This window comes from Ambystoma mexicanum, chromosome 3q (assembly GCF_040938575.1).
Source record: "Ambystoma mexicanum isolate Mex_15411 chromosome 3q, UKY_AmexF1_1, whole genome shotgun sequence".
NCBI lineage: Eukaryota > Metazoa > Chordata > Amphibia > Caudata > Ambystomatidae > Ambystoma > Ambystoma mexicanum.
Genome location: NC_090926.1, coordinates 1052090618 through 1052117236, shown reverse-complemented (window position 1 = coordinate 1052117236; position 26619 = coordinate 1052090618). Strand labels below are relative to the sequence as shown.

Here is a 26619-nt window from a genome sequence, read left to right as displayed (position 1 = left end):
GCGTCCATAGCTAGCACAGACCCAAACACACCACATGACTGAGAGGTGGCTTGAGCCCTGTATCCAGTAGCTGGTAGCCCCATGCTCTAAATCGTTCCAATGCATCGGTCTAGGAAGGATGAAGGACCGAGTCAGCACCACTGAGACTCGAACCCGAAGTGTAGACTATGCCAGGCCGGTACCCTTCCGGCCGCTTGCAGATGGTTCCAAAATCTGCGCCGTATTCACAGGCAGCACGCAAGGAATGCAGCCAACATCCGGTGCATACTGGGCTGTGTGTGTCTGAGGAGCTGGTGGTATGTGACATGTCTGTGACAGAACAGAGCCCCGCACTTTCAAATACTCTGTCACAGTCACCCCACGACAAGAAGCAGAGAGTCCTCACAGCAAAAAAGGAAGGCTAGCCCATACTGCCAAGTGCTTGCCATCATTTCCAATAAAGATGTGTACACAGAGCACGAGGTAACGGCCTTTCAAAGGAGTCAAGATGGCCATACCAGCAAGAGAGGGGAAAACATCAAGCACAGTCCTCCCCTCTCCTTACCTTCCCCCAGAGAATGCAGCTGACATCCGGTGCTTCCTGGGCCGTGTGTCTCTGAGGAGCGGGTGGTATGTGGCATGCCTGCGACAGAACAGAGCCCCCGCACTTTCAAATACTCTGTCACAGTCACCCCACGACAAGAAGCAGAGAGGCCTCACAACAAAAGGGAAGGCTTAGCCCATACTGCCAAGTGCTTGCCATCATTTCCAATAAAGATGTGCACACAAAGCACGAGGAAAACGGCATGTTGAAGGAGTCAAGATGGCCACACCAGCAGGAGAGGGGAAAAATATCAAGCACAGTCCTCCCCTCTCCTTACCTTCCCCCAGATAATGCAGCTAACATCCGGTGCATCCTGTGCTGTGTGTGTCTGAGGAGCGGGTGGTATGTGACATGCCTGCGACAGAACAGAGCCCCCGCACTCCCAAAGACTCTCTGCCACTGTCACCCCACGACAAGAAGCAGAGAGGCCTCACAACAAAAGGGAAGGCTAGCCCATACTGCCAAGTCGAATCAAGATGGCCAAAACAGGAGGAGAGGGGAAAAACATCAAGCCCAGTCCTCCCCTCTCCTTACCTTCCCCCGGGCCGTGCAGGACCCGGGACACAATGCTCACGCTGCGGTCCGGAGCCCAGCAAAGAACCGAGCAAAGCAATCCAGCTCAACTGTGACCACAAGCCCCGCAGGGGGCCCAGGAGCAGTGCCGCACCTGAGGGAGCCGAGGGCCCCGCCACACAGCCCCCCCCAGGGGGCCAGCAATCGGTGCTCCCCAGTGCCCCGCACCGGGAAGAAAAAGTCCAACCTGCCGGAGGCAGGAAAAATTTAAACTGAGTGACATGGATGTGGGGGAGGAGTTATAGGGATTTAAAGAAATAGAAGAAGGTCCTGTGTCGGAGGCGGGTGCCTCATGAAGTAAGTACTGGGACGAGGAAGAGTGGACGTGGAGGTAATACGCATTTTCACAGATCAAGTCATGCACCTTATGTGGTGAACTGGGGTGCCATGCACCTTCCCTCATCAGATGTCTAGGATGGCTTTTGGGGTCTAATGTTCTAAAATAAGCCAAACCGTGTCGTATGCACAGAGGAAAACAACAATATTCCCAGCCATCCACCACCATGCACCAGTCCATGATTTACAGTCGAAGGGGCAGGGTGCTGTGTGAAAGCGATTGGCACGGTGGCATTTGCCTGACATGCTGCGTGTACAGCCCCAGCTATGATGCACGCAGGCACGGCACATGCCTGGGAGGTTACACATGACAGCGATGTGTGTGCCTTGCACTTTGCAATCCAACCTCCTGCAGCTTTCAGAGCATGGGTCTAATGAGTTTCGTGTTACTAGTGCCCATTGGCAGCGGACAGGGGAACAAGAATTGCCAAGATGTCAACCTGCAGGCAAACACGCAGAGATACTTAGACCTTAGAAAGCACATTGGCTCCCAAGGGATGACACACACGTGCTGCAATCAGTGCTTTAAGTGGGGTAAGAAATTGAGGGGGGCTCATTTGGGGGTATGGTGTGCATGGTCTAAGACTTGATGGGCGTGGCCTACAAAAGGACATGTAAAAATGTCCCAGGCACCAATAAGAAAGTGTCCGGCAATCAGAAATGGCAATGTGTTACTTTTCATGACTTTTTTTGTAAAATATGTTGGCACTAGCGTATTTTGTAATGCACGTTTGATCAATAACATTATACAAAACTACCAGCTGCACAGTGAGTAACTCATTAAACTTCCCCGCTTTGGCCCACACTACCCTAACCAGACGGATGTGGGAGAACGTCACTATCAGCCAGTCCTGGATTTTTCGAAGACATCGCTTTGGACTCTGGGACGTGTAGTTTTGCTTTACCATTATGCATACAGACCCACAAATGCCAGCAGTATGTGGTGAGTGAGGCTTACTAAAAAAATATCTGAGTGGTTAAAGAAAATGAGTGATCATGGGTGGTCCAGTGAGATGGAGAGCGGAATAGAAAACACCTGAGGGGCAATTAACTCTCTTCGCCCAAAAACGGGATATTGTAGTTCAGATCTGGCTTTCAAAGTGGTAGTACATTTTCAAGGTCGTTTCGTGGGTATTAATCTAGGCTTCACCCACCAGAATGCATCGGGGCATTCGTTTAAACCGAGGGCTTGTCCTGCAACCTCATTCTTAAAACCTGCTGATTTTTGTTCGCCATAAGCAACGTTTTCGTTTACTTGTACCACACCTGGCACAGCTCCCCTCTGAAAGCAGTTGGGTGGCTGCATCCTGTAGGATAGTTTCAATGTTATAGGAGTATTTATTTATTTATGCACTGTTTGTCGGATACAGATATCCGATAAACAGTGCATAAATAAATAAATATTCCGGGTCCATGTATCCGACAAACATTGCAGAAATAAAATAATAAGCCAGGTTGTGGCTGAGGACTGTAACTTCCTATTGGGACCCTTTGCACTGGGTCACAAGAGGAAGTAACAGTTTGCTTTTCCTGCAGCTGTGACTGACAGAAGTGCTTGCCACAGCTGCTCCTCCCTATCTGCATTATGGCGGCAGGCAACTGTTCTATCGAGGTTTCGGCGGGGGGGTAAAGAGGGAGAGGGAGGGCCGGCTGAGCCCTGGCTCAGCTCTACTTTATGGAGACTGCCGGGGCTCGGTCCCGGCCCACTTAAAGCACTGGCTGCAATGCATGCAGGCATTGCTTCGGAGCGGGCAGGCTAAGGGGATGAAGCCCTCTTGGGGCACCCGGCAATAACATTTAACCGGCGCTGGTCATTGGGCCGGCTCTTGCCGGATCCGGCACCAGATGTGTAGCCGGATCTCGGGATCCTGCCAGAGTCAGCCCCTCAAACCCCTGCTGTGTGCTAAGGAGAAGAAAAAAATAAAAAAGTGCCTGCAAGCAAACTGTAACTTCCTCTGGTGACCCCATGCAAGAGGTCACAAGAGGAAGGTACAGTCCTCAGCCTTGACCCGGACCGCAGCCACGACCGATTTATTTATTTATGCAATGTTTGTCGGATACATGGACCCGGATTATGCATCTATTTGTCGGATACCTGTATCCAACAAACATTGCACAAATAAATAAATAAATATAGTTTCCCGACAAACCTTGCATAAATAAATACCCCTATTAACATCACCCACGACACAGCCACCCGAAGCTGCACTGTGTGTGGTTCAAGTAAAGGAAAACGTTGCTTATGGCGAACAGAAATCACTGTGTTTGAACAAAAACTAAGGGGAAGGTTTTTTTTAATAAAATGGAATGCAAATTGTGCATTTTAAAGAATATTTACTCAGCAACAATGGTCAAAACTATTATCCGCATAGTGAAATAACTCATCACCAGTGTCATGGGAGTGGTTTAAAGTGGAATTGATATATAGTTTGGAATAGAAGCAGCATGAAAGAAATAGTGCCGTTTTAAACTATTATTTTGGCCATTTCCTTTGATCGGAGGTCAACTGCCAGCTCCGCCCCCCTTAACCCTGTTTCCTCAGGCACTGCCCCTCAAAACTCCGCCCCCAGCCCGGCCCTTGTGGGATCCCCCACCAATTTCTTTTGCATTTCCACAACTGCATTTAACTACTTAGGGGGTGGCAGTAGTGCAGAGAGGGTAATACGTATCCAGATCTGAAGAGAGTCCTAGTCAGGCGACGAGCAGCAGTGCACCGTGCACGTGGTAGACCGAGAATCATCTTAGTGTACAATAACGGGAGTGCTCGGAGCATAGGCAGTGCCATGGCTGCCATAATAGCCGAGGCTGAGGGCAGCGATGATGGGGAGTGGCGCTGTGACTTGTCCTTGCCACCCCACGCGGAGGCTGCGGGTACGCAGGGTACATGGACGTTGTCAGAAAAGCCTGCCCTAATAATTACTTACTGAGCATGCGCGGACATACTACGCATGCTCAGTCGGCAGGGATAGGATTTCCCGACTCCTAGGAAAACATGACTTTATACCGGCGCTGGCTCCCCGGGCTCGCGCTTCCCGCACTGCTTGGCCGCCTGGTGCAGAGTGTATGCCGGGAGAGGAGCAAGAGGTGAGAGGCAGCAGTACTTAAGGTGGTCGGGACAATCAATCACGAGGGTGGGCTGCAGTTTAAGGAGGCACGGAGGGAGAAGGGGAGAGATGAAAACAGCCCAGCGAAAACTAGTGGCGGTCCCTGCATGTGTTGTAGCTGCGTGCACCCTCCAACCAGGTTGCTTATACTCCTCCCCCGCAAACTGTTGCTCCGCCCATTTGATGATGAAATGGTCCTCTGCCTTGTTAATTATCGACACCGATTGGCCAAGAGTTTCGTTAATGTTTTTCCACTAGAAGGCGGTACTGAAGATTACCAGTAAGTAATCCATCCATTACTTACTGACATCTCCCTCTTTAACAACCAATTCACAAGCCAAAACGGATGGATTTGACAATACTAGTTATTATTGTGTTTGGCTGATGACAGCGGCAGGCACTTTTATGGTATGTTCCTCGTGCTAGTCGGGTAAATAAACACTTGGGTTGGCAATTGTCAGTTGTGCATATATTGCAAGTAATCACCACTGAAATATATAGTTATATATGGATTTATTTTTTAAACGCGTTCGCCGTTAATAATACGGTAGGACACCAGTCTGTTATGATATGTTATTGTGCGTTTGTATAGCGCCTTATTTTTTATTTGTTTTCTTTTAGTTCCTTGAACATTTCACATGTACCAACATTATATAAAACTGTTTACATATCTATTAAGCCATACACTTATTTCATAAAATTATCAATTCATTCTTTATAACATAGTATAATTGAACACATCCTTAATATCCACATATCTCAGTGTCACATATTAAACCATTTCATCATATCCCTCTCGTACAGTCTCACATATCGTAATTTGCTTTTTCATTTCCTGTGCCACTACTTCTTTCTCAAAAGTCAACCATAACTGGATTAATGCTATTGCTCTCCCTAGACCTAGTCCACTTATTCCATGTAGCCAAAACATTTCTCCCATTATTTCTTGAAAACCTTCAGCAAAATGCCTGTAATAATGGTGGTAATAATTTCGCATTAAAGGGCATCTTGTTAAAACATGCTAAGGGATTCAATTTCCATATGGTCCATACACACACAATCTGCATATTCTCTTCTCTTTACGTATGTGATGCCATTTTGCTGAAACCTCTAAAACCGGCAATTTATTAAGCCTTATCTGCATAAAGATCCTACCAAATTTAGGATCCGGAAAGAGGGGTGTGTGTGTGTGTGTGTGTACATACGTACAGCAGACTTTCACATAATCCTCAAGGGAGTTCATGCTAATCACATGGTCATGGTTGCATACCCAGTCCCAATTTGAGGCATTCTTCTTCAATTCAGCCCTTAACGCCCCTAATCCCTCCGAGCAAACCGGCATCTAATCTAGTTCTTTAAAAAAAAATCTCCTTCAACTCCTTGAATCTCCTCAAGCTTTTACAAGAGTCTTCTTGGATCCTCTTTTTTTTATTGTTTCCAAGATTGTATCACCTTCCGATGCCAATATCTTTAAGTACATCATGCCTCTTTTTAGTTTAATTAAAGTGCTAAATTTAGCTTAATCCCAACTCTATGCCGATGGCTTGTCTAGGGGTTGCCATGGATGGGCCCAAGAGTGTACTCTACGCTATATCAACCCTTCCAACCCATCAGCTAATTTATCCAAATTCTGGAAGGAGCACTCTATCGTCGCAACTAGTTTTTGGTGATACTGTGTAACCACCCCAATCAGGTTGTAGCCCTAATTGGTCGTTACAAAGTTCTTCAGCATACTCATAAGAGATTTTGCCTTTGTTCTGCAGTTTGCCAGCATAATTTCGTTTTGTTACGATCTCAACCCAGATAGCGCCTTATGTACCATTGATATGATCGCAAAGGCTTTGGGTTGAACGCCCTTGGGGACCTTAGTCTAGGTCAGTGGAGAGAGTAGGGTAGTAAATAGTGCTTGTGTGCACTCAGTATGTGTGCAGCCAGTGCGGTTTACGTGGTGTGTAGCTGCATTCTAATGCTAGCTGTGGTGGTCGTGTGAGGTCAGTAGAATGGATGAAGCAAGGCCGTTGACCTCCGAGTTTGCATTCTGGTGGTGGAGTTTGTGTATGAGATTATGTGTGCAGCTAGGCTGATTCTTTTTGTGGGGTATAGCTGCCTTCTAAAGTCTGTTGCGGTGTGTAGGCATATGTGCAGCTAGGCCGAAATTGATCGGGGGAGAGGGGTATAGTTGCATTCTATTGTTTGTTGGTGTAGAGGAGAGATTGAGTGTCTGCGGATTGGTGGGAAAACCCTATTTCAGATTACCTTCCAGTGCCCACTGAGCTAACCATATCTATTCTAGAGGTTTGGAGCATTGGTCCGCCGGGAGAGATTCTCAGACTAGCGCAGAGTTTGTTCTGATTACCGGACTTGAGTTTGTCTTTCCCTGCTTGGCAGTGTCATCAGTGTTGAGTGGCCCTATTCCTAATCTTTATTGGGTTAAGCAAATTGCTTGCCTATTGTCGTCCCGTTGAGCCTGCCATTGTTTATTAGGAAGATACCTTCTCATTGTACAGTTGCGTCCAGTTCGGTTCTATCAGACTTACGAGTCCTATCTAGATTTGATGAATGGTGTTCTGTGGACCCAGGGACCAGCAACAGCCACTGTGGTCATCCCTGTGACTTGTTGGGTATGTCGATTGCTTATAGGACGACACCTTCTCAGTGTGCATTTACTTCAGTTCTGTTCTATCGGACATATGAGTACATCCTAGGTATGAAGACCGGTACTCGGTATGCCTGAAGGTCAAGCAACAGATCAGGCCATGGTGTAAGTGGTGTGTCTGAACTGGCTCGTTACATGCAGCAGGGGATAGTGTTCCTGATCTGGTGTGCGTTGAGAGTATTGATGGCAGGCGGCAGCAGCTCGATGTCACTTGCAGAAGCTTCATAAAAAATAAAGGGTACCTGGTATGCTCTTGGTCCCCCAGGCAGGCAATATATATACACAAAGAATATGGACCAAGAGCGGGAGGACGGAAGAAAAACAGTTTTACAAAAATATATAAATGTGTTCTCATGGACTGTAAATATTTAGTGGTATCAAGACAAAACAAAACCTTAACAAAGAAATCCAATCAAGTGCTAATCTGTACTAACTTTTCCTGTATTGACTCTACTCCATCACACATACTCTTTCGCACACATTCATAATACTCCTTAACTGTACACATCATATATACTATAACTTCTGTTACAGAACAAGACACACCAATATGAATATGGAATGTGAATACAGCTTCTGAATATTTTGTTAAAAGGTTTTGCATGACACATGACTGATATATGATGTGCACAGTTAAGGAGTATTATGAATGTGTGTGAAACAGTATGTGTGATGGAGTAGAGTTGATACAGGAAAAGTTAGTACAGATTAGCAGTTGATTGGATTTCTTTGTTAATGTTTTGGGCCTCATTACGAGTTGCCCGGAAAATCCGGCTCAATTACCGGCATGGCGGGAAGTGCGTGTCCGTGCACTCAAGAACCCGCTAACAGCGGCCGATCACGAGTGCGCGAGCACACGCGTCCCCCCATGCCGGTAGTGGAAAAACCGCCATCCCGGTAACGGCCCACCAACCCCCCTATACCGGCATTTTGGCTTGCGTCCACTCCGTAACCGCCTTCAATGAACCACTAAAAACCGGCATGGTAACTCCGGCATGGAATCACCGTGTTCGCAAAACCGAACCCGGAAATTACGTCATCGCGCAGGAACGGGAAATGGGCCGGCAGCCATCTTTAAAAACACAATCCGTTGCAATCCTCCACAACCACCACTCCTCCCGTGTCGTTGTGTGTCAGAATAGCATCATCATGTCCAAGGCCAGCAGGAAATCCACACAGAGGAAGAGGAAGCAGCGTTTCTCGGACGCTGAGCTCACCATGCTCGCCAACACCCTGGAAGAGCATGCTGACATAATCCGCAGCACAGACCTAAAGCATGCGGCCCAAACCCGCAAAAAAGAGGTCTGGCTTGAGGTTGCTCAGAGGGTGTCAGCAGTGGGGAGCACCCCAAAGAGTGTGCGTGACTGCCGGAAGCGCTGGGACGACCTCCGCCTCTGTGTCCGGAGGATCCTGTCGGAGAACCGGAATGCCGCAATGGGACAGGCGGTGGCCCACACTCCCCAGTCAAATTGATGCCATGGGAGGAGACGGCAAGTGGTTTCATCGACCCTGAATCCATTGAGGGGATGGGAGATCAGGAGGCCGGCGCAGCAATCACCACAGAGGAAGGTGAGTGTACCATCACAACCACGTATTACGACACATGATGTGGCCCAACTGATGGGGAAGTTAGAATGGGCAAGGTGATGCATCAACATATCCATAGAATAATCATTGTCACTCCCTGCACCACATGGAGGCTGAGTGACGACCCCAATCCCAACAGAGGTGCCACATGACCCAACCATGCCCATGCACCCACCACACAGAGACCAAACTAATGCTACCCCACCAGCCATGCATTGATTCCCCACATACCTAAAGCAACAACCCAGAAATGAAATGATGGCTGAATGCATGAACATATCCCACCGCAATTCATCATAGCTTCCATTTGACAACATCACTGATGACCTGCATCTCTTCTATCCCCCAGGCACTGATGATGAAGGTGGACCACTGGACAGGGGTGCAAGCACGTCCAGTGCACGCAAGGGGACCAGGGCCACCACAACCCACCAGGCCAAGGAAATGACATCTGCCAAAGCCAGTGTGCCACGCAAGGCACCAACCCTGCAGGGGACACCTGCACCCACTGTACAACAACAGAGAACCACAACAGTGGGAGCCGTGCCGCCAGCCACCAGGGACGTTGTGTCCACAGAGGTGGAAGATGATGCAGATTTGACGTCTGGCACACCCACCACAAGCCACATTGCCAGCCCCCAACCTCTTGCGGAGTCGGATTGCCTCAGTGATCCCTGTCTACATGACTCCGACCTCGGGGAATCAGACTATGCGCTGTTTGAGGACAGTGCCCCGGACGAGGGCTCCGCGCAGGCGCCTTCCACCACCCTGCCAGCCACCACCCTGCCAGCCACCACCTTGCCAGCCACCACTCTACAAGCCACCACTCTGCATTCCTCCACCCGGCCAGCCACCACCCTGCCAGCCACCACCCTGCCAGCCACCACTCTACAAGCCACCACCCTGCCAGCCACCACTCTACAAGCCACCACTCTGCATTCCTCCACCCGGCCAGCCACCACCCTGCCAGCCACCACCCTGCCAGCCACCACTCTACAAGCCACCACTCTGCATTCCTCCACCCGGCCAGCAACCAGCACACCTGCGGACGACACCTCGTTGGAGTCCCGCCTGACAAGGGTAGAGGCCCGGCAGGAGTCCATGCTCCAAATCATGCACCAGCAGGTAGAAGCAGGGAAAGAGGCCATGAGTGCCATTGTAACGGCTATTGCAGCCAATACTGCTGCAGTGGAGGCACATACGCGTGCCTTCAGGGAGTGCATGGGGTCACTGACAGAGGCCCTCCTTGCAGGTAACGCTCAGATGCAGCGGCCACACCTTGCCACAGACAGTCGATTGACAAAAGATACTTCCGCAACAACTACCCCTACCACCTCGTCGCAATCCAGTCCAGTGCGTCTGATGAGGAGGAGCGCACGACGGTCGGCCATGGCACCCCCCGAACCAAAACTTCCGAAGAAGTGAATGCACGGACAATGACATTGTGGAGAACCACATTGGGGAAGGGAGCACTGTTCGTTGCACATATGGGGACACTTTGCATCTGTGGGGTGGTAGAGGGAGTTCACAGGGGTGTTTTGAGGGTTTGTGGGGTGGGAGAGGGAGTTCACAGGGGTATTTTGAGGGTTTGTGGGGTGGGAGAGGGAGTTCACAGGGGTGTTTTGAGGGTATTCTGTCCGCCACATCACGTTTGATTGAAATACACCGTAGTGTGCAAGCATATCCTTGTTTGGACTTCATTCTTTTCAGACATGTGCATTCATTTTGTTTGGTGTACAGTGGGCCAATTGGGAACATCAAGGTGTGCATGTCCTGATTCAGTGTGTCGTAGACACATTACTCACGTCGTCCATGCGTTCTATGGATTGTGTATATTTTGCATTGGCGTACAGCATGTCTATCCCGTGCAGCACGTACTGGCAGGGGGACTCCTTCGCCTCTGTCTCCATCCCCTTCATCCTCACCCAGGCCATGCCTGTGAATGTGAGGTGGCAGTGTTACATTCCTTCAGACGCACATATTGTGCAGCATGACACAGGCCATGGTGATCTGTGCCACCTTCTCCGGCCTATATAGGAGTGCCCCACCAGACCTGCTGAGGCAGCAGAACCGCCCCTTCAACAGGCCAAAGGTCTGCTCAATCACAACACGGGTACGGGTGTGCACACGATTGTACTCCTCCTCATGGATGTTCTGCGGGTTACGCACCGGGGTGAGTAGCCACGGCCTCAAGGGATATCCTCCATCACCTGCAAGCAGATTCAAATAGGTGTGTGTCACTCTGAACTGCCACATTCAGGCAGCACAGTCATGGCGGCAGCTATTTGGTGTGGCCATGCACATGTCCCTGTAAGCATGAAAAAATGGTATCTAGGTGCAATCTATACTGTCATGAGGTGTGGTAGTCTGGATGGCGTTCAATAGATGATGCAGGGTGTAATCATGCATGCTGAGGCAGATATGCTGTGGTAGTGCAACAATGTTTTGACTCCAATTCATGCTGTTCATTATTTACTATGCATGGTCACACTGCCCACATTGCCACACTTGCCATCCTGTTCATTCATTTCATGCATTACTTGCCATCACCAGGGTGGCCTGGTTGTGCCTCTTACTTGTTCTCATCGATATGCATTACTTGTGATATGTGGCCCAGTGAAGTGTCATGTACCGTTTGGCTGGGTCAGGTGAGGAGTGTTTAGCTCTGCATTAATTCTCCACTCACTGGCTATTGCCACCCAGGTGTACTATTAACCCCCCCTTTCCCACCCTGGTGAAGCATCCCCCCCTTTCCCACCCTGGTGAAGTATACCCTCCCTTTCCCACCCGGGTGCAGTAGCCCCCCGCTTCTGCATCCGCACACATGAGTACCCCACAGCATGGCCATGGGCCTGTTGTGCAACTCACCGACAGCCAGGCACGTGGTCCGGCATGTTGCTCCATGTGACGGGGTAGCGTGGAGTTGCGCAGTACCATGGCATCATGTGTAGATCCAGGAAATCGGGCGCAGCAATGGGTGATGATCTTGGTGGAGTCACATACCATTTGCACATTGATGGAGTGGTATTGCTTGCGATTGCGGTACACCGCCTCTATGGCATGGGGGACTACCAAATCCACATGGGTGCATTCGATGGCACCAACACAATTGGGCATGCCTGCCAGTGCATGGAAGCCTACTTTGGTTTCGGCTATCTCCTGGGCAGTCCGTGGTAGGGATATGTGGGTGCTTGCGTGCTTCAGGAAGGCATCCAGCACTTGGTTCAGCATGCGTGAGAATAGTGGTTGTGAAATGCCATGCAGCTGGCCCACTGTGTGTTGGTAGGTGCCTGTGGCCAGGAAGTGTAGCACAGACACCACCTTCAGTAGTGGGGGGATGGAAGTGTGTATTTGTATGTGGCTGGCAATGTCGTTCTGTATCATGTCCACTATGGTGGTGATGGTGTCACGGTCCAACCGGTACAGGGTGTGGATCTGCTCAGGGGTTAGGTTGAATGGGCTGGGTCTGGTGCAAGGGATTGGTGGCTGCCTGCGAGGCGCTGGTGGCTGCGCTGGTGGTTATTGCTGGCCCTGTCTCACCCTCCTTCTCCTCCTGCGTCTCCTCTGTGCTGCCTGTTCTTGCTGCTGTAGTTGTTGTTGTTGTTGTTGCTGTAGTTGTAGCAGTATAGGCATGTCCTCCTGCGCCATGATTGCAAATGCTAGTGGTAGCATTTTGGTGTAGGAAGGGGTGTGGTGTGTAGGTGTGCTCCTTTTGTACTGGGCCACTCTACATTGCCTACACCTGTGGGGGGGTTGTGGTGTGTGGGTGTGCTCAGTTCATACTGGCACAGCCTCCTTTGACTCCACCTGTAGGGATTGTGTGCACCTGTGGCAGCTGCCTTGTATCTTGGTTGCTGTTTGCGGGTGGTCCGCAATGCCTGTTTTGCCGGCATCATGCAGCCCATTATTACCGGGTTCGCGATGCCGGTATTTGCATGTTTGCGTGGGTTGTAATTGGCACCTATTACCGGCATGCCGATATTTCCTGCCTGAAGAGGCGCTTGTACGTGCCTATGCCGCTATTTGCGGCACAGTAAATAACGGTGCCGTTAATACCGTGTTTGTGGGTCAGAATGCTACGGAACGTTAAATGATGCCGATATTTACATACCGGCATCATTTTTCCCTTACCGGCATACCTCGTAATGAGGCCCTTTGTCTTCATACCACTAAATATTTACATTGTATGAGAATAAATCTGTATTTTATAAATGGGGTCGAACTGTTTTTCTTCCATCCTCCAGCACTTGAAGGAGCTTGCCTTGCCAGATTCGTCGCCTGATTCAGAGCGTATTCCCTTGAGATGGAACATAGTCAGTCCTTTGCTGAAGCTCGGTTATAAGTGCCAGTGGGCCCATTTTTCAGGTCACGGGTAATTGTTTATAGTGGGTGGATTGTTATTCCTGTCGTAGTTTATGGGTTGAATTGCTGAATTATATTGTATTAGTGTCCCTTCCAAGAGCTAAGAGTGCTTGGGAGCTCATCTGATTGGAGAGCGTAGTGCATGTCTGCGAGTGAAAGATGAGCAAGTCCAACCCAAGCATACTTGATACTGTGCCCCGGGGGAAGGAGTTCATGGCATCAATTCCCAGGCAGATAAGGGCAGCATGCCGTGATCAGAGACCAACGTGGCTAATCGTCACAATTCTATCTAGATGTATTGCATGGCTAATCTTCACAATTCTCCCTAGATGTGATGCATGGCTAATCGTCACAATTCTACCTAGATATGACCCATGGCTAATCTTCACAATTCTGTCTAGATGTGACGCATGGCTAATCTTCACAATTCTGTCTAGATGTGACGCATGGCTAATCTTCACAATTCTGTCTAGATGTGACGCATGGCTAATCTTCACAATTCTCCCTAGATGTGACGCATGGCTAATCTTCACAATTCTCCCTAGATGTGACCCATGGCTAATCTTCACAATTCTACCTAGATGTGACGCATGGCTAATCTTCACAATTCTGTCTAGATGTGACGCATGGCTAATCTTCACAATTCTACCTAGATGTGACGCATGGCTAATCTTCACAATTCTGTCTAGATGTGACGCATGGCTAATCTTCACAATTCTGTCTAGATGTGACGCATGGCTAATCTTCACAATTCTACCTAGATGTGACGCATGGCTAATCTTCACAATTCTGTCTAGATGTGACGCATGGCTAATCTTCACAATTCTGTCTAGATGTGACGCATGGCTAATCTTCACAATTCTACCTAGATGTGACGCATGGCTAATCTTCACAATTCTGTCTAGATGTGACGCATGGCTAATCTTCACAATTCTCCCTAGATGTGACCCATGGCTAATCTTCACAATTCTGTCTAGATGTGACGCATGGCTAATCTTCACAATTCTCCCTAGATGTGACGCATGGCTATCTTCACAATTCTCCCTAGATGTGACGCATGGCTAATCTTCACAATTCTCCCTAGATGTGACCCATGGCTAATCTTCACAATTCTGTCTAGATGTGACGCATGGCTATTCTTCACAGATCTATCCAAATGAAACGCAATGCTAATCTTCACAATTCTGTCTAGATGTGACGCATGGCTAATCTTCACAATTCTGTCTAGATATGACGCATGGCTAATCTTCACAATTCTGTCTAGATGTGACGCATGGCTAATCTTCACAATTCTCCCTAGATGTGACACATGGCTAATCTTCACAATTCTACCTAGATGTGACGCATGGCTAATCTTCACAATTCTACCTAGATGTGACCCATGGCTAATCTTCACAATTCTGTCTAGATGTGACGCATGGCTATTCTTCACAGATCTATCCAAATGACACGCAATGCTAATCTTCACAATTCTCCCTAGATGTGACACATGGCTAATCTTCACAATTCTACCTAGATGTGACGCATGGCTAATCTTCACAATTCTACCTAGATGTGACCCATGGCTAATCTTCACAATGCTGTCTAGATGTGACGCATGGCTATTCGTCACAGATCTATCCAAATGAAACGCATTGCTAATGTTCCTAATATTGTGTTGTAACACATTTCCTGCCCCCAAAATAAATGTGTGCGCAACACATTTCTCACCAAAACTGCTCCTGAGCCATGGCACCTAATGGACCTCCTCGTCCCCCGAATAAGCAGCCAACACGTTGTTACCTTAAGGTGGTTCAAGAGCTTGAAAAGGCACACTCGAACTCCCACGAGTTTTCAATAGTGAATAAAGGCGGAAAGAACGGAATATGTGCTGGGAAACACAAAGCTGTGTTCCGCACATGTAGGAAAGCTCACGTCCAATGGCTGAACCTGTCCAAATGAATGAGTATATATTGCTTGTGGTTTGAAGAAATGTTACTGTTCGAGTGTTCAGAGAAATAAAATGAAGAGCAACGGTAGTGTGATGCCATTGAACAAAATATAAATATAACTTTTTTGATTACAAGTGATTTACCCCCTTTCGCCACCATTGCATGGCAAGTCTTCTTGCTCTATTGTTCCGTGCTTGGTTTCTTCCGGGCAATCTTTAGATAATATAGCTACTTAGTAAGGATTTATTTTTGTGCAGGGTCTTAAACACTGTTGGTCCTGAGGAATGTTATGGGGCCCGGTGTAACGTCAGTTTTTACATTCAGATTTTCCTACCCGGTCAAATGTTCCTACCCCTGCATAGGCTGGCAAAAAATGACATTACAACTGCTGTCAGATTTTCCTACCGATAGGATTTAGTCCGCCCCATTAGTGCAGAGGTTGTCGGCACGGTGCTGGGTTGCCGGGATCACATGGACTTACTTGGTTCAAGGGCGGGACTATGGTAGGCCGTGGGGACACGCGCCCGGGTGCCGGGCGCACCATGAATGCCGGGAGCATCTCGGATCTAGGGTGGCCTGGGTGGGCCCAGGGCACCATGCCGATCCGGGGGGCGCAGATCAACAGGACTGTGATCACACTGTGTGGGCCTGCAGGACCATGATCCCATGGTGTGAGCCTGCAGGCTCAAAATGAGAGACTGAGACAGGAGTTCCATTGTTGCAGTCTGCAGCCGTTCTGAGGCACGTGCATGCAGGAGCTCATTTTCTTAAAAGGGCAATGCACATAGGAGGGACACACAACAAGGAAGGCGTCTTTATTCTTTCCATACGCTGAAACGTTTCCATACGTCGATCCTAACACGCCATTTAAGCATCTGATTTTGTTGAATCGTTCTAAAGCGTATACCAGCACTCTGGAATTGGTGTGGGCACTGATTAACTCTTTAAGCAACATGTCAAAAAATATTACTACCTACTGATTAGAATGATTTATACTTCCAAATATTACATTTTTCGAAACTGAGCTTCTCTTAACTGCATATTCCTTAGTTTAACCACAAAAATCCTGTGCGATATTCCCTAACCTGACATGTAAGATAATACTATTATTACTGAGTTTGGTTTTCCTCTTCATGTTGTATTTCTACACCAACTAAATAATTTGTTTCAACTGCATTTACCTATATGTACTGTTTTCTTTTATGATGTTCCTTTTAGTGCTTTGTGTTGTTTGCAATCTATAAGTCAAATATCTGAAAAATAACATATGGATTAAAAGTATATTTTTCAAACTAAATGATATGATTAGTTACTACTAGTTTAGCTAATCGGGCCATTGTCTGATTGCCCTTACATCTACATATGTTGTGCTTATTGTATACATTTAATTTCTTAAGTGACTATAGACTCCCAACACGGACAATTCTGTGTACGTTGAAAATCTGGGCCTCTGCATGACAGAACAAAGAAAGTATACCAACAGTGGAGTTCAAACCCTAAATGACCACTTAAGTAAACCTATTAAGCTGTCCCTGAATCCGTGCTTTGGTGATTTTTTATTTTTTATTTTTATTTACATGATGTATGTGATATATTCCCTAGTTGAACTGTCTGTAGACTGAGTGAGGGAGACAGCGATTATTTGAAAGTAGAGCTTGAGAGACCGTATGTAGACTGGAATTAGAAATGTGATAATGTCGAAGTGACACCAAATACATGTTTGCAGGGTCTCGTATTTATTGTTTGAGGCAAGCAGCTCTTACCAAAGCCGCATGCTCCTTCTTTAGGCCATGCCCAGCACTTGGGCCACAATCCCCTGTTGGAGTTGCTCCTTGATTTTTGTATCCCATTGGTCTCCGTTGCAAGTGGCTCCACTACAGCTTTTGTACTGCAAAGAATGCCTTGTGTCATGTTCCTTCAAAGTGAACACCTGTGCCATCGTCTCCTTTGGTGCCGTGCAAAGTGAGGCCAGGGACTTGCATGCAGGGGTAAACATTTCAAGCTGCAACCTACCAGCCAGGGATAAAGTCACTCGCCCCCTCCATTCTCTGCATGCACACAATTTTTACTCCGCAAGAGTCCGTTATCCCTCACCAATGGCTAGTGGCGAGTGTACATTTTGAGGCCTGCATCCACTTAGCCCCAAAGCAAATTAAATACAAATTGGGAGTACTGTGAAGTTGTCCGTTTACCCTTCTGCTTGCTCTGCGCCACTCAGAGATCCCCCCTCTTCCCTGAAGAGTAGCGCGGAGTATTCTCTGCTATATTGCCCACCCAGCTCCTGATGTGATATATGGGTGCTCCTGCTCATCCTCTTACAGGGTTCCTGCTTCTTTAGGTGCATGTTTTACCCCCCCACCCCACTCAGAGATCCCCCCCTCTTCCCTGAAGAGTAGTGCTTAGTATTCTCTGCTATATTGCCCACCCAGCTCCTGATGTGATATATGGGTGCTCCTGCTCATCCCCTTGCAGGGTTCCTGCTTCTTTAGGGGCATGTTTTACTCCCCCACTCAGAGATCCCCCTCTTCCCTGAAGAGTAGCGCAGATTATTCTCTGCTATATTGCCCACCCAGCTCCTGATTTGATATATGGGTGCTCCTGCTCCTCCTCTTGCAGGGTTCCTGCTTCCTTTAGGTGCATGTGTAACTCCCCCACTCAGAGATCCCCCCCTCTTCCCCGAAGAGTATTGCTTAGTATTCTCTGCTATATTGCCCACCCAGCTCCTGATGTGATATATGGGTGCTCCTGCTCATCCAGGGTTCCTGCTTCTTTTGGTGCACGTTTTACTCTTCCACTCAGAGATCCCCCCCCTCTTCCCTGAAGAGTAGCGCAGAGTATTTTCTGCTATATTGCCCACTCAGCTCCTGATGTGATATATGGGTGCTCCTGCTCATCCTCTTACAGGGTTCCTGCTTCTTTAGGTGCATGTTTTACCCCCCCACCCCACTCAGAGATCCCCCCCTCTTCCCTGAAGAGTAGTGCTTAGTATTCTCTGCTATATTGCCCACCCAGCTCCTGATGTGATATATGGGTGCTCCTGCTCATCCCCTTGCAGGGATCCTGCTTCCTTTAGGTGCATGTGTAACTCCCCCACTCAGAGATCCCCCCTCTTCCCCGAAGAGTATTGCTTAGTATTCTCTGCTATATTGCCCACCCAGCTCCTGATGTGATATATGGGTGCTCCTGCTCATCCAGGGTTCCTGCTTCTTTTGGTGCACGTTTTACTCTTCCACTCAGAGATCCCCCCCCTCTTCCCTGAAGAGTAGCGCAGAGTATTTTCTGCTATATTGCCCACTCAGCTCCTGATGTGTTATATGGGTGCTCCTGCTCATCCTTTTGCAGGGTTCCTGCTTCTTTTGGTGCACGTTTTACTCTTCCACTCAGAGATCCCCCCCCTCTTCCCTGAAGAGTAGCGCAGAGTATTTTCTGCTATATTGCCCACTCAGCTCCTGATGTGATATATGGGTGCTCCTGCTCATCCCCTTGCAGGGATCCTGCTTCCTTTAGGTGCATGTTTTACCCCTTTCATGGCTCAGGCATTACTTGGTTGTTGGCAGAGCTGTATCTCTAGTTTGTCTGCGGACTCTCGGTGGTTGAATATGGTATTACTATATACAATTGTAGAGTTATTGATGAGGTCTCGTGTAGTGGAGGTCAGATTTTCACCTTTTTCTGGTGGTGCATGAGAAGTGGTGGAACTGGACCGAAACTTCGGGGTGCTAACTCTTTAAATAATGGGGACTAGCTGCAGAGGCTGTGCGGAGGCAGGACTAACATGCTTGCGGCCATGTGTTCTCGTGTCATTTTTTAAAGCAAATCGTGGCACCACATTGCTTGTGACCATGCTAGGATTCAAGGTCGAAATGCACATTTCTGTTGGTAGTTGCCAGCATGTTAATGATGTGGCTGTGGTGTGTGGTTGGCTTTGTTCATTGTGTGTCTAGTTGCATTTTACCAGAACATCATTTCATGTGGAGTCAGATGGTAAGCCACGGGTAACAGACTACAAAATGCGGGCCCTGAATGTGTTCCTTAACAAAGGAAGGAGAACGTTCAGACTTTGAACCCTCCCGTCCCCTGCACACTATAGTGTGTTGGAAAAACCAACTACTGAAAACTCAAGACAGTTAATTCAATTTGTAAATAATAAAAAGTCAAAAGCAAGTTTTGTAGAACACAACAAGTGTATATTTTGTATGAGGTTCCAAACAACCAATATCTCTTTTCAAAGGAAACACAACAAGTGAAAATAATCACAATCTTCTTGCAAAAAAACAACAATATGATGAAATGTTGTTAGTAGTCTGCTTTACAGTTGGCGATGCGTTTCGAGGATAAGAGCCTCTTCTTCTCAGGCCTAAACGGACTATAAAACAAGTGTGTAAAAATAAGTATAGAAATGGTATATAGACACATTATATTTGCACACGCATGTTCAAGGATAAGTAATTTACAATTTTATAAGAAACAATAGTTCGTATCTGACGTTATTACAAGACCATGGATACTTAATCATGCACTGGTATTAACGTTCACTATGACTGGTATTACATACATTCCCAATGACTACGGTACAACTTGAAGTGGTTTATATCCTAGATATCATAGTTAGCCAGCGATGTCCCTAAAGACGGGCTTAAGCATTGTGTGGGTGGAGGTCTCAGTCGCCCCGAATCGTACAACCCCAATGGTGACATTAAGATAAGGAAAAAAGTAGAAATTAACATATGATTTACCTGATAGTATAAAGAGAGTGATGAAGAAAATACAATGACAGCCACTCCAAAAACGGAGGGGCTGTAGGTGCGTGCGTCGAGATGCGGGTGACTGCTACACATCAGTCTCGGTGTTGATTTGACCAATTCAATAGTTCCTAATAGCTCAATCTGAAACAATAGCAAATGTAGTATAAAGCGGCTGAGAGGTTATAATCGCGTGCACCCTTAAGCAACATCTCAAAAGGTATATTCTAGTTTACATAAGTCACTCCCTCAGGAGCTGAAAGACTAGCCATAATGTATGGTCAAAAAACGAATTATAAAAAAACGAATTATGAAGACAGAAATGTCAACTTGGTCTTATACCTATTAAAGTAAACGTAAAGAGCATGAAATCGCAGGAAGCTAATATAGAATACTAGATAAAAAACAAACCTAGAAAATGAAGCCAAAATAAGTCAGGTATAGATAGGTCAAGAACCGGGCTGTGAGCCAGAAAAACCATATTATAGATACGGAGAACAGGAACTCTCTGTAAATAGACTCGGACAACAAGCAGTGCAATTATGAATTCTGCCTCACCTCTGAGGTTTGTTGTATTGAGGGTTATTCGGGGTAATTCGCGCTTACCTTATAGGACTCTGACCTTAACATTTACGTGTTTTCAGATGTTTAAATATGGCGGACAGGCTTTCCATTCTGGAAGTTGCTGTCCATACATTGGTTTCTACCACCCTAAGCTTCGTGATTGGACAATCAGATGCACGTACACGACGTGCTGTTTGTTCATTAGGGCCCAGCACGTTACCATGGTAACATCCGCCGATGCCTTGTTGCGAAGTCAGCTTCACTTTCCTGACCGCACGGCTTCAGGTAAGAGCTATCGCTTCTACGATAGATAGAGATCCCCATATGGAGATGTTATTCTTCATATTTTCTGGACGCGCAGATTTAGAATACCTCTTTACTTCATTCTACACTTTCCTCCTACAGTGTGGAGACCAGTGCACTGCTCGTTGTCTGAGTCTATTTACAGAGAGTTCCTGTTCTCCGTATCTATAATATGGTTTTTCTGGCTCACAGCCCGGGTCTATCTATACCTGACTTATTTTGGCTTCATTTTCTAGGTTTGTATTTTATCTAGTATTCTATTTAGCATTCTAAATTAGCTTCCTGCGATTTCATGCTCTTTACGTTTACTTTAAGCCCAAGTTGACATTTCTGTCTTCATAATTCGTTTTTTTATAATTCGTTTTTTGACCATACAATATGGCAAGTCTTTCAGCTCCTTAGGGAGTGACTTATGTAAACTAGAATATACCTTTTGAGATGTTGCTTAAGGGTGCACGCGATTATAACCTCTCAGCCGCTTTATACTACATTTGCTATTGTTTCAGATTGAGCTATTAGGAACTATTGACTTGGTCAATCAACACCGAGACTGATGTGCAGCAGTCACCCGCATCTCGACGCACGCACCTACAGCCCCTCCGTTTTTGGAGTGGCCGTCATTGTATTTTCTTCATCACTCTCTTTATACTATCAGGTAAATCATATGTTCATTTCTACTTTTTTCCTTATCTTAATGTCACCATTGGGGTTGTACGATTGGGGGCGACTTTGAGACCTCCACCCACACAGTGCTTAAGCCCGTCTTTAGGGACATCGCTGGCTAACTATGATATCTAGGATATAAACCACTTCAAGTTGTACCGCAGTCATTGGGAATGTATGTAATACCAGTCATAGTGAACGTTAATACCAGTGCATGATTAAGTATCCATGGTCTGGTAATAATGTCAGATACGAACTATTGTTTCTTATAAAATTGTAAATTACTTATCCTTGAACATGCATGTGCAAATATAATGTGTCTATATACCATTTTGTATACTTATTTTTACACACTTGTTTTATAGTCTGTTTAGGCCTGAGAAGAAGAGGCTCTTATCCTCGAAACGCGTCGCCAACTGAAAAGCAGACTACTAACAACATTTCATCATATTGTTGTTTTTTTGCAAGAAGATTGTGATTATTTTCACTTGTTGTGTTTCCTTTGAAAAGAGATATTGGTTGTTTGGAACCTCATACAAAATATACACATTGTTGTGTTCTACAAAACTTGCTTTTGACTTTTTTATTATTTACAAATTGAATTAACTGTCTTGAGATTTCAGTAGTTGGTTTTTCCAACACACTATAGTGTGCAGGGGACGCGAGGGTTCAAAGTCTGAACCTTCTCCTTCCTTTGTTTTGTTATATATTGAGGTCTATTGCCAGGACCTTAGTTCCTCCCCCGCACCTAAAATTGAATTTACATTTGTCCTTGATTTATTCTCGTTCATTATTAATCAGATTAGGAGTGCACTAATTTTTGTATTCCCCTGAATGTGTTCCTTGCCATATTAAAACCTGATCTAGAATGACTTAAGCGAACATCATTTAAATAGCATAAAACCTGGAAAAATAATGGTTTCGATTGATATTAAAAAATAAATGTGACCATCTGCTCACACATAGCGAGCCCTTTGCACTAGTGTACCCTTGTGGCCTCCCTCAGCCCCCATCCACATTCCTGACCTCTTAGGTTGCTTACTGGAGCCTACCCAGCCCACCTAATTCCTAATGTTGGCCAAATGCACACACGCCTGCTAAGCCTTTTCTGACAGTGTTCCCATACCTGGACTTCGGTCCTTGAGGGCGTTCCTACCACCAAACGCTTCAAGGTCATACAAATGGGAAAAGGCACTATATAAATGTCAATTACTACAACTGTGATATTTCCAATGTGAAAAATCGTGTCTCCTAGTTGATGACTTCGAGTCACCTGGGCATGGTATAGTAACAAAAAACACCTCAAAACCATTCAACCTCCCAACCGGCACCACATCTCAACACACAACTGTAGCAGCAAAACAACACATGTGAACACAATGGAATGTACTCCACTCTAAGACCCGTTTGTCTAGGCTAAATTTCCATACACACTACACTAACACACCAAAGATAGACCAAAATAACTCTCCATGTTCTCCTTCAACAACCTCTCTGTCAGATAACACAAAATTTACATTAGCAACCAGGAGTGCACATTATCACTGTCCCGGCCAACTAAAACTTTCACACCACAGCGATCTTTTCAGGTCTCCGTGCAAAATTGTGATCGTGCCCTGATTGTGATCGTGCCGTGAGCCGTCTCCTCTTGAAGATCCTGAAGTTGTAAGAAACCATGTAAATGTTAGACGTTGTACTGTACCAGACCTCATAACCTAGCAAAGGGTTTCCCCTCATACTCATGTGAGGCGGAGCTCTGGCCTGCCCAAGCAACTCCGGTTGGGAGCCCAGTTAGCTTGACATCGCATATACCCAGAGCTACGTGTCGTCGTTCCCCCTCCCCCTCCCGCCCCCAACTACCTATGTGGCATTAACTTTGTGTGGGAATGTACATGAAGCAGTAATGGGACACATTAGAAGACGTCTGGAGGGTACATGGTCCTATATAATGAACACAAGGTTTAGTGTGCATCTTATATGGATTTTAGATGTGTGGCACACTGTATACTATTCCCTTGTTCCCCCTGGGGTAGCGTCTGCTTACTGAGTGATGCACAATACTCGGGACTAGCTTTTAGCTCCGGTCGGCATATCCTGATTTCGACCCTCGTAAACAGACCCTTTCCAACCTCTAGTAGTAGAAATATTGAAGTTTTGATTTCTGGGACTACAATACTACGGTCGTATAGCGTTTACTTGCAATCACCTACAGCACCCTGACAACATGTACATCCTTTTGGACACATGTTACAGGGTATCATGGAAGCTTTATTTTCTATAGCCTAAGTAGAGAACCGCAGACGTCCTTTTTTCTGTATACTGAGCTAGTAGACCTCATGCATATAAACAGAGCTTTCAAAACGGGCTTTATTTTGTGTCTCACTTTTGGCTCTGGGCATTCCTGACCCAGTGTGGTGCAAGGCCATCTATCGCCATTTCACACACTCTAGTCGTCTCCTCATGTTAAAGGCTGCCATAACTCTCCCGGACGCTTCATGGCTGCTTAGCAGCCCCGTTGTCTCCTGTCCCCTCTTCTCCTCCCACTCTCCTGCTATACAGGCGTTGATTATTTCCGGTCTGTAACTAAGACCTGATTTCTTGTCAGCCTTAATGATCTGGTTTTACCTCTTTCTCTCTACAGTGTGTGCCTTCTTTTGTTAACCATAACTACCTGTGACTCACTTTGTCTGCCACAGGTTTTTTGGTAATTGCAGTTGTGTGTGTGATTTCATTTGGAAATGTCTTATCAGTTTCAGTTATCCAAATGTGCATGCATAAGAAAACATGTGCTACAATAGTAATTGCCAAGCCTTCTTACAGGTGCTGGCTGCGCTGCCCTAGACACAGTTTCCATGTGTCCTGTAAGGCTAATGACGGCTCTGTAGGGGACTGAGGTTCAGTCAGCAATAACCCAGCATTGGCTAAAGCCCGGTTAGCGCAATGGTGTCGTACGTGTATGGACTATGCATAGATTTTGTCATGATTGGCCCAGCAGTTTGGCACCTATTCTGTACCTTCCTGTTATGTATTGGAATGCAAGGAACTGCCATCTTGCAAGGGTGTGAAGTCCTGGTTTTTAAAAAATTTCTATTGAATAATAAAATGTTGCAATTAGTTCCATCTCAGAAAGGACAATATGCTGATCGTAATTCCCTTTCATGCCAAAAGCTTAGTATGTATCTGTGGCCTGCTCTACCCGTGGTGCTGAGCAGGTCCAGAGGTCACATGTGACAGCAGCAGCAACAGAGAAGCTTCTGCCGTTCAGGGCCAGCATTTAAGATATGCACCTCTGTACCCAAACAACAATGATCATAAGTAACCCATGATGGTTGCCGGATAATCTAAAAAATTAAGCCGTGCCTGAGTTTAGGCTTACTGCATGGTACTACTTATGATCGCCACTCCTGGAGCGCTGGTCCTCCTCTTTGATCTCTTTGTGAGGGCAGGTAGCACCCTCTGCCCACGACAGCCGCAGAGCAGGAAGTGGTCCTGGGGCCGGATCGCCTCACAACAGGGTGTGGCATCTCTATAGACCTTTGTTCTGAGTGGGAAGGGGCAGGATTATGAAATATAGGAGGGCTCTGGTCAATGGAAGAAGGCTTCCACCATTTTGATTCTCACTTTCCCCATCTCTCTCCCTTTCCTGTCCCCTCCACTTGCTCTGGAGCAAAACACTTTGTGTGTGACATCGGAAGGGCCACGTCCACTCCGATCAAGAGCAGGGATTGGACCACTAAAGCAGGCTAGCTTTAGTCCAATCACCTGATGACGTTTGCCATTAGAAGAAGGGGTCTCCCACCTCTTCTTGAGATTAACTCAGTTCCTCTCGGATCCTTTAAGGTTGCAGATTCGTTCAGAAGATCTCACCGGACCTCCTTGGGAAAGTTGCACTTTCAAAAGCCCTCAGCCTGAGGTTAGGAAGAAATCATCCAAGACAGAATAAAAGATCTGTTCCCTACACACTCCCAGGGCATAGCTGGAGTGACCTCTGCTGTGGATCAGGACCTACCACTGAACCGGAATCTCATGAGCTGGGAGAGCAGACCCTGAACAGAACCATCCTATCCTAGACTCCTCCCGAGTGGGCCTCACATCAACCGGAGGACCAGACCTGCTGAAGCTCACTGTTCTACTGCATCAAACTTGTCACTCCATGTTCACCGCACCTGGAGCAAGGGGGAAATTGCTGGCATTGGTTGCTGCGCTCCTCCTTCACATCGAACCTCGCTTTCGCTTTCACTTTCAACCAGCTCAACACTGCATCGTATCCTAGCTAAACCTCATCACCTAATAGGCCCGAAGTGACTGCTCAATGCTGGGACCCGAACCGTATCACTGGACAGTCACATGCTGACTAAAACCAGGGGTTACAACCACAGCTTGACCCAGCTTGATCGCACATCGTCACACCCAGGATCACCACTTTGATTACCTTCGCATCTATTTTCGACACTGATCTGATTGTGTCAGCCCACTAAGAACTTAATCTAGGTACTGTTGACTCTGAACTGCCCAGAGACTGGTGACTGGTTAGGTCACAATCGCTTCTATTTTCAGCACCAAAATCCTATGTGGCTAGTGAATTCCCTACCATCCCTGGACCTATGCTCGGAGTGCTACTTTCTCCAGTCTGTCTAATCTTCTCTGTTCTTCCTTTAGGGTGGTTATTGTACAGTATTTCCTATGCTATATGGTCTGTTTGTTTTAATGTGTGTGTGTATGTATGTATGTGTTTGCGCATGTATTTCTATATATATATACATCCTTGATTGGACATTCCCCATCCCTTTTATTTTGGACTGTAATACTGTGTTGTTTGGGTTACTACAGGATCACCTTCACACCCCTATTAAGAGTATAGCCTTCCCTCTGTCCACTCTATCACAAAAGGCAAAGGGGGTATATCGCTTAACTCTCCATGTTTTACTTTTATCATTGCGTTGTGTTTTGGTTTGTAGACGTGTGAAGGCTGAGTGGGCCGCTTTACCCCTACTATTCCTGGTACTCATGCGGACCAGAATCCAATTCATCACATGAAAGTTTTCACGTCTCCTGCCATGCCAGACATTTGTGTGATTTAAGTTTACTTATTGCGGCATGCTTGAATGGATGGAATGAAAATGAATGGCTGACTTCTTTCCTCTCCACCCGACCCTCCCAGGTCCTACCTCTCCGACATCTTTTTCTCTACCTGTGATGTCCCCCAGGGATCCAA

The 26619-nt window shown here is 46.8% G+C and overlaps 1 protein-coding gene across 1 annotated transcript in view; it reads left to right on the top strand.

The window, feature by feature from the left end:
* The first annotated feature begins 4433 nt into the window (after positions 1-4433).
* The window catches only part of PGS1 (phosphatidylglycerophosphate synthase 1), a 630645-nt gene continuing 608459 nt past the window's right edge, over positions 4434-26619 (top strand). Inside the window, exon 1 of the mRNA XM_069655241.1 lies at positions 4434-4576. Within this exon, the coding sequence (XP_069511342.1) occupies positions 4485-4576 (92 nt within the window). The 5' untranslated portion in view covers positions 4434-4484. The remainder of the gene's footprint in view (positions 4577-26619) is intronic.